The sequence below is a fragment of the Biomphalaria glabrata genome, chromosome 16 (genome assembly GCF_947242115.1).
Source record: "Biomphalaria glabrata chromosome 16, xgBioGlab47.1, whole genome shotgun sequence".
Lineage (NCBI taxonomy): Eukaryota > Metazoa > Mollusca > Gastropoda > Planorbidae > Biomphalaria > Biomphalaria glabrata.
The window spans coordinates 17,770,730-17,785,681 of NC_074726.1; the positions used below are offsets into that span (position 1 = coordinate 17,770,730).

General features: G+C 38.7%; 1 protein-coding gene across 2 annotated transcripts in view; it reads right to left on the reverse strand.

Annotated features, from left to right (window-relative positions):
* Window positions 1–14,952, reverse strand: part of LOC106079957 (thrombospondin-type laminin G domain and EAR repeat-containing protein-like) — a 117,750-nt gene that overhangs the window by 13,375 nt on the left and 89,423 nt on the right. For both annotated transcript variants that reach the window (XM_056014210.1, XM_056014209.1), the window contains one exon: window positions 7,026–7,213. In XM_056014210.1, coding sequence (XP_055870185.1) covers window positions 7,026–7,213 — 188 coding nt within the window. The remainder of the gene's footprint in view (window positions 1–7,025; window positions 7,214–14,952) is intronic.

Genomic DNA, 14,952 nt, shown 5'->3' on the forward strand with positions numbered 1-14,952 from the left:
ACTGACAAAATTTTCTGTTTTAATCTGTAGTGGGTCTTGACTTTCTGTGGAGATTTCATTCGGGTTGTTCACTTGATTAAGGCTTCTCATATCGCTATTTTCTGTTTTTGTATTTTCATTGTTATAAGGAACTTGTATTTTATCGTTTTCTATTTAGCACTTTTTCTGCTTTCTTCTGAGCTCTTGTAGTAACCATGGAGCATTTCTGTGTGTATTTTTCTTTCCACAGGTTCCATTCTTCTACTGTGCAAGATTTGCAGCCTTTGACACAGCCAACGATAAGGCCAATGTTGTCAGGCTTATTATCTAGTACTAAAGCCTCATGCCAACCACTGATGAACTGTGTGTGTATGTTGATACGTGCCACCATTAGTTTGAGGCGCGAGAAGCTTCTTTCACCAGATTAAACAATTACGGCTGAGGCTTGATGCCGCGCGTAAGGGTGCGGGAAATCTCTTTTAAGTTATAAAATGGTTAAATTTAATCATTTCTACACCTTGAATTAGAGCGGGCCCTATGAAAGTGTGGCTCCTATGAAAGTGCGGGGCCCACTGCGGTCGCATAGGTTTGCAGTGGCCTAAGGCCGGCTCTGCAAAATAGCGGCGTATGCTATCTATCTATCTACTATATGTAAATAGCAGTGCCGGTTGACCACACATAGTAACTGTGTCACGACACATACCAACTAACTACATTTACAAAAAAAAAAAAAAAAGAAAAGAAAAAGGCTATTTAGTATGTATATAAGTGGAACCTAATTTAAAACAACAATTAATGTGTAGTTTTTCATATTATCGCGAGAACTGCATTGGCCAATGGAAAAAATATAACCCTTAACTAAAGGATTTTTAAAAATTTTCTTTTACGAAAATGTTTTTTTCCCTTGAGGCTTTGAATAAGAGATTGATCCTTTACAAAACAATTACATAATCATCATAAGATATAAATTAGCCCAGGTTCATATTTAACATCACATTCACTTTCACCTATCCCTTGGTCTGCTGGACCGTTGGAGCACCACATAAGATCTGTCAACCTTCTTTCTCCATTATTCTCTGTCATTTGCCTTTGATGGAATCTTATTCTGATATTCTTTCTAAAAATATTGAAACCTGCCTTTTTACTTGCCTGGATAGACCATTTCGGGGGCGAATTTAAGTTTGTGTTTGTGTCTCTAAAAATAAAATAGAGGAAATTGTTCAATCCTTTGCCGAGGAACGATCCAAACTGGAGGCCGTAAGATTGGACAATACGGCTAAGTGGGCGGCGTGGTTAAAACCACGAAAAAGTTCCGAGCTGCGTCATTATGTCCAACTTAGGTACGACAACAGGAGGACTACTCAATGTCCGAAGAGGGCTATTCAGAAGAGCAAGAGAAAAAATGAACAACTTCAAGAGTCCCATAATGATACTTACGCAGTGGCCTTGAGTGGAGATTTTGCGGGGAAGCTGGATAGGGATGGTTTTGAAATTGTTATAAACAGGAAAAAAGATACAACAAAGGAGTTTTCCAGTAGCAGTGGGAAAACCACCCTTTCCACCCCTTCTCCCAGAAAAGCAGTAGAGAGAATAAACATCATAGAAAGTAATACACATAAAAAAAAAGAAAACATGTGATCAAACAAGATCGGAGCTTAGCTCTCTAATAAAAAACAGAAAGAGAACTCTCTCCCTGTCCTCGTCATCTTCCGACAGGGGTGAAGATAGGTGATAGTAGGGGAAAAAGAGGGGAAGAAAGAGAAGAAACACCTATAACTTGTCAATTATTTGGAGTTACACACATTCAAGAGACTCTAGACTTCACACATTCAAGAGACTCAAGACTACACGGACCACAGAGGAGTGCTATTAACGCTAGGAGAAAAAGGTGTCAAAAAACTTATGGACACATTGGAAAATGATTAACAGGATCCATTAATAGTGAAATCAATTAAAAGAATGCTAGAGTCCATAGGAGGAAATAACCAAGGAGAGTGTAACTTGATCCAAATATGGCATATAATGAAAAAGTCACTAAAGTAACAAATACAAATCCTGGCTGCAACCAAAAGTAAAAAAAAAAAGACGCCTATAAAGATTTATTACAAATTTCACAGGATGAAATAGAAAAAGATCAAATCAAGGATCAGTTGGAAGCAATAAATATGTAAAAATATAAAATGGCCGAGATACGGTGTAAGAAACCTAGAATGGCGGAAGAATCTAGTAGAACAGAACATACAAAAGGACAAGACAATAAAAACCTTAATTGACACAGACGGAACAGAAAATGTTTTTAAAATTTCGGAAAAAATGACGGAACACTTCAAAAATATGTATAAAAAAGAACTGACAGACATAAACTTACGAAACAAATTCATAGAAAACTGTAAGACAATAACGACGACAGAAAAGACAATTACAGACAGTCTCTTTACTTTAGAGGAATTGAGGGCTGCCTAGACATAATTCAAAACGATAAAAGGCCCTGACGGTTTGACGTACGAATTTTACAAATCCTTTTTCCCCACAGATAGGGCCCTTACTACTAACACTTTATAAAGACATGCTAGAAACAGGACAGAAGCCCAAAGATTTAAATCTCTCATACATTATTTTGCTACCAAAAAAACAGAAGACAACACCACACCTAGTAACTTCAGACAGATCCCCCTGTTAAACACAGACTACAAGCTGCTGACAAAAAAGATTTTTCTTAGAATAAAACCCCTAATCCCCCTTCTGATAGGACATGACCAACACTGCAGCAACATCGACAGAAATATTGACGAACTTAACCACTTTATACGAGACATAATTTACTATTGCAAAGACAAAGACTTAAAGGTAGCCCTCATGACCATTAACTAAGAAAAAGCCTTTGACAGAGTAGAACAAGACCACCTCTTTAGGATACTAGACAAGACTAACATAGACAAGTCCCTGACAAAATACATAAATTAAATTTGGTCTACACGGATGCCACAAGTCAGCAAACTATCAATCAATCCCTTAGTGATAGGATCTCTATTAATAGATCGGTCAGGCAAGGGTGACCCCTTCCCACTTTTTTATACACCCTCTGCCTGGAACTCCTATTAGAAAGACTTAGGTAAGACCAAAAATTCGTAGGTATTAAAATCCCAGGGCCAAATCCCGTAGTTAAAATCAAGGCATATGCAGACGATTCTACCCTTATCCCCTCTACAGAAAAAAAGTTAAAATAATAATAGAGAAATTCACACTTTTTGGGAGGACGAGCGTGTCCAAAATTAATATCCAGAAATCAGCCATAATGGGGTTAGATTTCCCTTATAGTCTTAGGATAGAAAAAGAGATTAAAATCTGTGGCAAAACCTGTAACTTTACATTAAAAAACAATGGGATGAAATAGCAGACAAGATTAAGAAAATACTAAAAATCTTTCAAGATATGGACACATCGATTTTTGGAAAAGCTATTATAGTAAACAATCTGATAGTGCCCTAAATTCTGTATCTGGCCAACGGTGTAGAGAAACACATTGACCAACATCAAACACAACACAAACACAACACACTAATATAGAATAGAAATAAAAACCGCTTGACCAATCTTGATAAAACTAGGCAGGAATGTTCCTTGAGTACTAACTTAGACCGTAGTGTATGTATTGTAGCCCTAAAACAAACTTAAGACCCTCAAAAAAAAAATAAAGTTGTCCGACTCTATTACAGCTATAGTATTTATGGATCTAGGCCACGTTTAAAATGTTGACAGGAGAAAAGATCGAAAAGATTTAGATCTAGATCTAATTTTAAGAAATACACTTAGCGCAGATAGTTTTTTACTTTGACACATGAAAATACAAAAGAAGGTCCATTGATTTCATTGTATAATAAAATTAACATTCAAATTTGTGTTTCAAAACCATTTTTACATAAATTAGTTCCTTATATCTATGACTTCAGATTTCCTGACGAACATTCTTTCATTAGACAATACCGTAATGTTTTTTTCCATCCCTAGATCTAAAACTCTAATTCATCTCTTCGCACAGATAGTGTTATACTTTAACACATGAACATACTAATTATATTCCATTCATTTCATATTTTGATCAAATTAACATTCAAATTTGGTTTTCTAAAGCATTTTTAATAGACTACATTCGTTTACGAAAGCTGCGAAGCCGAGTTGAGATAGACCTAGATCTATATTCGTTCATGAATCGCGTACTAAAAATTATTTCGTTTAATTTTTTACTTTATAATGATAATCCCATTCATTTAACAAAGCTATCGCTCTTTTCGTTTTTAATAGATATGAGTGTATCGGCTTCGGGTAAACCCGGGGTCGGCAACCTGCGGCTCGCGAGCCACATGCGGCTCTTTGGATGTGAAGATGCGGCTCTTTCGTTCCATACGCAAATATTATTTATTTTTTTGAATTTTTTTTTTCAAAAAGTTCTGAATCGTTTAACGAGGATTAGGCACTGATTCTATCTCTCAGCAACTTGTACTCGCTTTTCACCACACCCCTCCCCCATTACACGCGTCGTCACTGTAATCATTCCGTCGGAAGCTCTTGAATGACGCCGTCGTCTGATGCTTCTATGTACGCTTTAATTCGCTCTTGGTTGTGACGCATAGGTTATTGTTTCAGGTAAATGAGTTAGAAGCAAATTATCTTCTCAAAGTTAGAAGCATTCTACAAGTAATGCTGATCTGGCAAACGTTGGGTACCAGTACGTACCACTAGAAATTGCACAAAAAGGCAAACCATTTACAAATGGTACGTCAAAGATTGCTTTATACGTGCATCTGGAAAACATTTTCATGATTTCGAACAAAAAAAAGACTTGCAAAAAAAAAAAAATCAAAGCTAAAACAGTACAAGATAGAAGAGCTAAAATGTCTTCAAATGTTACATATTTGCAGGTGGAAGATATTCAATATTCTTCTGTCTTGTCACTTGCTATAGATGAATTGGCAACATAAAAGACAGCATAAGTTGACCCTTTTGTCATGTATGTCTTCCCAAGTTCCAAAAGAAGAAATGGAATTTCTACCGCTCTGGGGACAAACTAGAGGGGATGATAGAGCGTATGCCGAGCAAAAATAGCTTGAAGACATTAAAATCGTTTAAATAACAACTGATTGAGCCAGACAGGAAAAAATAAAGGAGCAACTACGATTCTTCGAAGCAAAATAAATTGCGAAATTCGTACGTTTCACTGAATAATACACAATTCAGGCCAAAATAGTTGATGTCATAAGTTCGGTAATCAAGATTGTTAACAGCATCTTGTCAAAAGCACTTAACCATCGTCAGTTTAAAGAATTCTTAAGCGAAATGGAAACTCTGTATTATGATCTCCTTCACAATAAAGTGTGATGGCTTTCTAAAGGTAAGGTGTTGAAACGTTTGGCTTGTGCTTGAATGAATTAAATACATTTCTAAATAAAAAAGATACGTATCACCTTGAATTAGAGAACAGCAAAAGTTTGAAAAAATTTTAGTTTACATAACAGCGAAATTAAATGAGCTGAGTGTTGAACTACAAGGAAATGGAAACCCAGCCGATGTTTGGGTAGAAGATTAGGCTTCTTTTGAAAAAAAAATTATTGCAGAAGAGCGGTAAGTTACTTCTTAATTAAATGTCTAAAGAAATATCGCGATAATATCAGTGCAACTGTTGACACGAATTACTTCAGCACAGTTACAAAAAAAAAATTCAAAGATGAATTTGTTGACAGTTTTCTATGATGGTCACGATACATTACAAACTAACAAAATCATTCTAGCATTACTAGTAAATCAACACAAATAGTAACGAAATCCTAATAGATCCATTTGAAATTGATACTGGATTTCTAGAAATGTCATTGATTGAAAGTAAAACTTTGTGGAGTTGAAAATTTAAAGAGTTGAAAAGCAAGTTGGAAGAGTTGAAAGTCCAGAAATGCAAGTACATATGTCACGAGTTGATTCGGCGCAAGAAATAATCTTCCAGTTTGCAACATTGAGGTGAAGAAGTTGGCATTTGGAGTGCTATATTCGGATCTACATATTCGTCCGAGCAAGCGCTCTCTTGCATGATACTACCGGGAGAATTTAGAGTCGTGTTTGAAAATAAAAAACAAGTTATGAGCCAAATGTATAGAAAAATTTCTAGAACCAAAGCCATCGCTCCCATTGAATTTGTTTGCTTAATTGCTTGTTATTGAAGTACAAGTTAGTGTTGCAAATAAATGTTTAACTGCTTTATTTGCTACCAACATAAACAAAACAATTATCTAATAATGCCATATATATATATATTATCTACCTTTGCTGTGAAAACACTATTTATATGAATAAATGTGAGTACTACGTATTGTTGGCAAGAAAAAAAAACACGTTGTGGCTCTTTAAAGTTTAAAAATTTTGTAAATTGTAATTTTTGGCTCTTCCGACTCAAAAGGTTGCCGACCCCTGGGGTAAACCCATTTTCGCAAAACTAATTTTCGTAGCGAAAGAGAAAAAACTTGAAAGGATCATTAGCTCCGTTTAACATACATCTAAATCCAATCCACTAGATTAGTAAACACAAACTTAGACCAGAATGTAGGTCAGGCAGACCACACACACACAACTAATAGCGGCTTATCCCATTTTGCGTGCCGCTAAAATGATTTATATCATTGAATATGACAGGTTAAGTAAGAACACCAAGAATGAAGAACACAACTGTTAATCTTAGGAATGTCTACTTATAATAATATATAAGATAATTTTTTTATGGGGCCTGGCCCAAACCCCCCCCCCCCCGAAAGGCAAACTCACATTGAATGTGCATATGAAGTTAACAGTTCTTGTTTTTAATATCTGTTAAAGGCTGTTATTTGAGAAAAAAAGTGATGTCCGATTAGCAGAAGTCACCATTTACACAGTAAAAACAATAAATTTCGAATTGGTGAAGAAAGTTTTTTTTTACCAAAATAATTATAACTATAAAGACATTGTTTTGGGGGGCTTTGTATGGGATAATAAAATAGTTTAGTGTTTAAGTGTTAAAATTAGACCTGTTTGTGCTGATGACTTGATATTTTGTAAACGCTCGTTTTGTTCTGTCTAGCTTGAAAATAGTTGAGTTAGTTCGATAGCTGTCTATATTTTTGAAGTTTTGACTGCCATAGTTGTATGCGTTAGCAACAACTAAAAAATGTTCCTTGTTTATAGTAAAATATTCCCAGTCAGTCGCTCCATTAGTCTGTAAGCAAAGGAATAAATAAATAGTTTTAATAACAATTTTGGAATTTTATAATAAAGAACTAAGAAACAATTAAAAGCATTATAAATGAATTTTGGACGATGCACAGAAGATAATGACTACACACTGTATGGAAAACAATCATTTTCAAAATGGATTGCGAATTTCCTTTGTGCACTACTTGTTCGAATAAGGCCCTACACTGTGATGCTGAATAGGCCTTATTTGTTTTATTCAATTAGTGAACAGTTCAATTAGATTTGACCTGTTATGATAATTTATATATGTTATAAACTATATACTTATATCGAATAATTCGTTAATGCCAAATGCAATCATTAGTAGAAATTTTAAAAAGGAGCGAGGATTAACGTTTTCCCTCTGCCGCCATCTCTCCTTTTCCAGACGAAACCATGACGTTTTAAAACAGAAAAGTCAAAAATGGCGACAGAGTTTATGTCATTGCACACGAATTTGTCTTAGTTATATTAAGAAAGACTTTGTTTTGGAAAATTTAGAATTCATACGAAATTTTTCATTATAAGAGTAATAATTGAGATGAATTCTGAACCCAAATATTATTTTCTAAGTCACCTTTTTTCTAACTTTTACTCATACTGATATTTATCTATTGTATAAAAAAAAATTGAGACTATAGCTCGCAATATATACTTGAATCCTAAAATTGTACCAAAAAAAAAAAAAAAATAAAGTATAATCTGATTGGACCACTTAATTTTTCCTCCCACTTCCGAAATTTTTTGTTTAGAGTCTTGATTTATGGTTATGTAACAAAACAATGTCACAGATATGCCTTTTAAACAAAATGTATCACTTATAAATGAGCTTTATTAAAACTAAATATGTGGGGTAATCTTATCTTTACAAGGAACTAATCGGTTGTATTTGCAATGTGATAAGGGCCGGTAAATTCATATTGGAATATTTTTCAAATTAAACATTATTCAAAAGGTTCTTTTTTAATAAGATTAATAATGAGCTGTAGATGTCAGGAGAATGCGTTTCTGCAGTGAAGAATGCAAGAAAACGCTTTTGGCGTCGGGGCCTCGCCCCGGACCACACTAGGAGAGCTTACTGTGCTCCCCCAGACCCTTTACCTGTCAAAAGGCCTCAACATGGTTGTACGAGCGTTTATGCTTAGGGTTAGGGTTTACCGGGCGTTGAGGGTTAGGGTTAGGAAAAAAGACGCCCCGCCACTCCAAAGTTCTGGAACCACTAGTCCCGGCGTTCCAGTGCCACCTCACCGTGGTCGCCGGGTGAACACCCTGCTCGTTAGAAGGGTGGCCATGGGTACTGGTTGCTTGCTACTTTTGAATGAGCAGTCAGCAAGTGTAAAAGTGCAATCAAAGGAGTTATGTCCAGCCCCCCCCCCCCGTGGGGCCCCGGGGCAACGCTGAGTAAGAGACCTAACAGGATCTCCGAAAAGCGGATAGTGTTGGACACTAACTCGAGGGTTGGCCGGGATCTCCTTGGTCTTGGCTGATTCGCGGGTCTCTCCAATGGGCAAAATTGGGTTGACTGGCGCGGTCTTTCCGGGTTGTGTCGGGCGGCTCATTTGCGCCCATGAGCTAGGCTCTATCTAGCCCGTCCCCCAACGTCGTAGTAGAGGAACACGTCGAACCCAGTGACAGTTTTAATACTGGGGATGTCAAAAAGTCTTCGTCAAACCACTCCCCATTGTGGGAAACTTTAGCCTACAATGAAAGTGATGAGAAGAGTGGACTTTCCACTCTCGAGATTCGGACCCTTTTGCAGGCTTTTATGAACACACTCCCACCCAAGAGCAGTAATTAAGGCCGCCAACGGTCTTAGCCCTCATAAAGGAAAGACAAAACCATAGAAAGTGAACGCGGGCACGAGCAGACCCGAACAGGCTCCGTTGTCCAGGTGGTGGGGGATACGCCTGGTTGTAAAAAATCCTCTACTATCCGCCTCGCGGCTTCGTCTAGGGGGGAACTTGGCAAGCCGCAAAAAAAGGGCAAAAGTTCCACTCAGGAAAAAGACCTCTTCTCAAGCATTCATTCTTCCCTCGTTTCGTCAGCCAAAACCTACTGGTGACCATGTCCATCACCAGTCTCAAATGACTGAAAGTATATCAGAGACGAGGGCCCCCGGCCCTCAAAAAAAACTCGGCCATTACAACGGAAAAGTTGCAAGTTCTTCCTTATGCAACTCCCAATTAAGACTCCTCCAGCTCAATATTTGAGGCCTCGTGCCAAAAATACTTAAGCTCTCAAAGCTCCTCCACGAAAGGGCAATAGACCTTGCAATCTTCCAGAAGAAATTGGTAGGCAAGAAGCGCAGCTGCAATATTACCGGCTACACTGCATTTAGATGCAAATGCACAGAGTGCCATGGGATTATCACATATGTGAAGACTGCACAGGAATTCCATGGCCCTGATGCACATGGGCGCACCGACGGCCTCACCCTCACTACATACAAAAGCGGTCGTAAATTTTCGGTTACTAATATCTATAATCCGCCTAAAAATGATCTTTCCCTCAATTTTGATGACAACTCGTTGTTTTGCTCCACTATAATTGCTGGGGATATCAATGTTAAATCTCTTGCATGGGGCTACGACGCAACTGATTCTTCGGGCCATAAAGTCCATGACCTTATAAATACAACTAATTTGTTTCTTTTACAAAATGAAAACACCCCTGTTACACATTGGCAATGGGTCGCTCTCAAGACCCGATCTAACCTTCATTTCTGCAGACCTAGATAACAAAACCTCATTTTCAGTGCTCGAAGATATCGAAAGTAATCAGAGCTCCATAGAGATCACTATTGCCCTCTCTAAGACCAGGGGTGTAACTACTACACTCCCAAGTAAATGGAGTTACACCAAGGTCAACTTGTCTGCGTACAGTGCGGAAGTCGACGCCGCGCTATCCTCTATCGCAGTGGAGGAAGGGACCGCTGACGACAAATACGGCCAGACAACTGCAGCAGTGATATGTCCCCCGGACCTATCCCGGCACACGCCATAGACCCGCCTGGGTTTGTGAGTTTTGAGTTTTTTTGGCACATCGACAATGTCGTGCCCGTAATCCATAAAAGGTTACTCTGCCTTCATACCACAAGTCATTTTAAAAAAAAGTCTATTCACAGTTAAAATAGTAAAGGTAGTGAAAAATTTAATAATTTAGTAAAACTTTTTTGTAAATATTATATGTTCACAATTTCACAAATTAAATCTTCGTAGACAACCCCACCTCCAGTACAAAGCCCAGTAACTTCCCAGGGTCGACACTATCGAACAGTGTTTTTAAGTAATGCGCTCTAAAAAAAAAACCCTAATATCCTGGTATCTGGGGCAATCAATGAGGATATGTTCCACGGTGAAACGAGAGTAACAGTAATCATAAAGTGGGGGCTCCTCTCTCTTCAGCACAAAGGAGTGCGTGATGTAGGTGTGACCAATTCTAAGTCTGGACATGGTCGTGCTTCCACGCTTCGTCAGACCCTTAGATGTGGGCTGCCACCTGACATCCGCGACAATCTATGTGAGTTTGTTGTGGGTCTCCTGACACCACTTGTTTTATGGCTCTCTTTGCTTCTCTGTCTGCCGTTTCGTTTCCCTGTATGCCCACATGGGAGGGGATCCAGATGAAGGTGACTTCCCAATGGTCAGCGGTTATTTGGTCCAAAAGCTTTAGGCTCATGTACCAATGGAATGTCAGTCTTCATCCGCCCCAAAGCTTGCAATGCAGATTTGGAGTCGGAGCATATGATAAATTTTCTCCTTTCTGATGCTTTGGCGGCCATACGTGCCAGCGATATTGCATGTATATCGGCCGTAAAGATGGAGCATCCATCGGAGAGTCTACGGGAGATTGTTTTGTTCCGAAAGGAGCAGGCACACGCGACCTTTCCATCCATTTTGGATCCGTTAGTGTAAATGGTGCAACAATCTCAGTAGCTCTACTGCAGTTCCCTAAAGTGGACTTGTAGTATGCTTGGGTCTGTATTGTCTTTTTTGAAATTAAGGAGGGATACATTTAATTTGGGTTTATTCATCAACCAAGGAGGGTTCTGCGGGATTTCTATTTTAGAGATTTGGTCGATGGGTGGGGTTAAATTTTGGATGGGTTCTCTCATTCGTAGGCCCAACGGCTGTATGACCTACATCTGTAGGGTTAAATATGGAGTCAAAAGGAGGGTTCATGGGGTTTGATTTTAGCTTGACTATATACTGCATTGCAAGCTTTTTTATTCTTATGTCCATGAGGAGTTTTCCAGCCTCCACGTGGAGACTTGGGATTGTTGATGTACTAAACGCTCATGTGGGCATAGAGGGAAACGAAACGGCAGACAGAGAAGCAAAGAGAGCCATAAAACAAGTGGTGTCAGGAGACCCACAACAAACTCACATAGATTGTCGCGGATGTCAGGTGGCAGCCCACATCTAAGGGTCTGACGAAGCGTGGAAGCACGACCATGTCCAGACTTAGAATTGGTCACACCTACATCACGCACTCCTTTGTGCTGAAGAGAGAGGAGCCCCCACTTTATGATTACTGTTACTCTCGTTTCACCGTGGAACATATCCTCATTGATTGCCCCAGATACCAGGATATTAGGGTTTTTTTTTTAGAGCGCATTACTTAAAAACACTGTTCGATAGTGTCGACCCTGGGAAGTTACTGGGCTTTGTACTGGAGGTGGGGTTGTCTACGAAGATTTAATTTGTGAAATTGTGAACATATAATATTTACAAAAAAGTTTTACTAAATTATTAAATTTTTCACTACCTTTACTATTTTAACTGTGAATAGACTTTTTTTTAAAATGACTTGTGGTATGAAGGCAGAGTAACCTTTTATGGATTACGGGCACGACATTGTCGATGTGCCAAAAAAACTCAAAACTCACAAACCCAGGCGGGTCTATGGCGTGTGCCGGGATAGGTCCGGGGGACATATCACTGCTGCAGTTGTCTGGCCGTATTTGTCGTCAGCGGTCCCTTCCTCCACTGCGATAGAGGATAGCGCGGCGTCGACTTCCGCACTGTACGCAGACAAGTTGACCTTGGTGTAACTCCATTTACTTGGGAGTGTAGTAGTTACACCCCTGGTCTTAGAGAGGGCAATAGTGATCTCTATGGAGCTCTGATTACTTTCGATATCTTCGAGCACTGAAAATGAGGTTTTGTTATCTAGGTCTGCAGAAATGAAGGTTAGATCGGGTCTTGAGAGCGACCCATTGCCAATGTGTAACAGGGGTGTTTTCATTTTGTAAAAGAAACAAATTAGTTGTATTTATAAGGTCATGGACTTTATGGCCCGAAGAATCAGTTGCGTCGTAGCCCCATGCAAGAGATTTAACATTGATATCCCCAGCAATTATAGTGGAGCAAAACAACGAGTTGTCATCAAAATTGAGGGAAAGATCATTTTTAGGCGGATTATAGATATTAGTAACCGAAAATTTACGACCGCTTTTGTATGTAGTGAGGGTGAGGCCGTCGGTGCGCCCATGTGCATCAGGGCCATGGAATTCCTGTGCAGTCTTCACATATGTGATAATCCCATGGCACTCTGTGCATTTGCATCTAAATGCAGTGTAGCCGGTAATATTGCAGCTGCGCTTCTTGCCTACCAATTTCTTCTGGAAGATTGCAAGGTCTATTGCCCTTTCGTGGAGGAGCTTTGAGAGCTTAAGTATTTTTGGCACGAGGCCTCAAATATTGAGCTGGAGGAGTCTTAATTGGGAGTTGCATAAGGAAGAACTTGCAACTTTTCCGTTGTAATGGCCGAGTTTTTTTTGAGGGCCGGGGGCCCTCGTCTCTGATATACTTTCAGTCATTTGAGACTGGTGATGGACATGGTCACCAGTAGGTTTTGGCTGACGAAACGAGGGAAGAATGAATGCTTTCATAAGACCCGCGCTTTCATAGGACCCGCGCTAATTCAAGGTGCATAAATTAATTAGTTAAACCATTTTAAAACATAAAACAGATTTCCCGCGCCCTCCAGGTGATTTACCAGGAGCTCCTGAAAATCTTCCAAAATCGCAAAATATACGAAAAAGTTCTTAAAATATACGAAAATATATACACGAAAATTGTCATTTTGGGTGACATTCAATATGGAAAAGGCCAATCTTAAGCGAGACATTATGCATCAGCTTAATTGTGTAATCTGGTGAAAGAAGCTTCTCGCGCCTCAAACTAATGAAGAATTACTTGAGGTCAACAATTTTCAAAGATAGATTGAAACATTTGGTAATTCTTGCTATTAAGCGTGATCTATGTAGAAAACATAATTATTATGATATTTTGTATGACTTCGCTACACGCAAGACTCGTAAAGTAATTCTGTACGTAGTAAAGAATGAATAAAAAGCAAAGACGAATTTATTTTCTAATACAAACTCTTAAATTTCTCTTATTATCCACTTCCTTACCCAAACTTGGCCCCGCGAAATCCGTTTCGCATAGGGCCCCACAATGGTTAAGTCCGGCCCTGCTATTTAGTGACGGGTGAATATACATAGTAGATTACTTGTTCTCTTTCCATGACTTCTTGGTCACAATGGTGACACGCAAGGCTCGTAAAGTAATTTTGTACGTAGTAAAGAATGAATAAAATGCATAGACGAATTTATTTTCTAATACAAACTCTTATATATACATAGTAGATTACTTAGATTAATTTCCTAGTCCTAACCTTCCGCAGAACAAAGGGGGGTGTGAGCGGGCAGGGTTTGATCAATTTAAACGACAGTCCAGCGCTCAGGCAGCCATCCGTAGTGTGAACAATACTCTTGTTTTTTTCTCGGACTATCCGCAGAAATAAGAGTGATCTTTCCTTTACTTCTTGTTTAAACTTTTGAGGAAAGAAGAGAATTATATATATAGATATAAATTATATTAGTGACAGTTGTTTTTTTTAAAGTGTAATTCCATAACTATAACACAAAAGAAAAATTATTGGTGTGCCCGGTGAGGCTGAAGTCTGCGATTGCATCTATGACACCTACAACCTGGTACAACCCTCTTTCATTTTATAATTTGAGATTATAGTGTGTGATATAATATAAAATGGGTTCAAATATCAATAAGTAGCTTATATTATAAAGATATTCAACTAATTTTGTTCACACACTATGATTTCTGCTTAAAATTTGGACCGCCCCCCCCTCTCAAATGTCTAGAGTGGGGAAAGCAGAAGAGGCAAAGATACCAGAATGGGAACGACATAATATAAAGATTGATTATAATATATATCAATAAGTAGCTTTTATCATATACATATGTAACTAATTATGTTAACAAACTGTGATTTCTACAAAAAGAAAATTGGACCGTCCCCCTTCGAAAGTTAAGGGTCGGGGGCACTGGCGGATCCAGAACTTTGAAGTGGGGGGGGGAGATTTTTTTCCAAACCCTAACCCTAACGCCCAGTAAACTCTAACCCTATGCATAAACGTGCGTACAGCATATATATATATATTCGATATATGAGAATAAAATACAACTGTTTCTCAATCTTCGGCGAAAAAAGCAGCACAAAAACAAAGTCATGTTGAGGCCTTTCTCTTGCAAGCTTGGGGGTCTGTGAGAGCGCTGTAAGCTACCTCTGTGGGGTTAGGTGCTTCGCCCCGACGCCAAAAGCGTTTTCTTGCATTTTTCACTGCAGAAACTCATTCTCCTGACATCAACAGCTCATTATTTATCAGTGGGGTTTGGGGCTTCGCCCCGACGC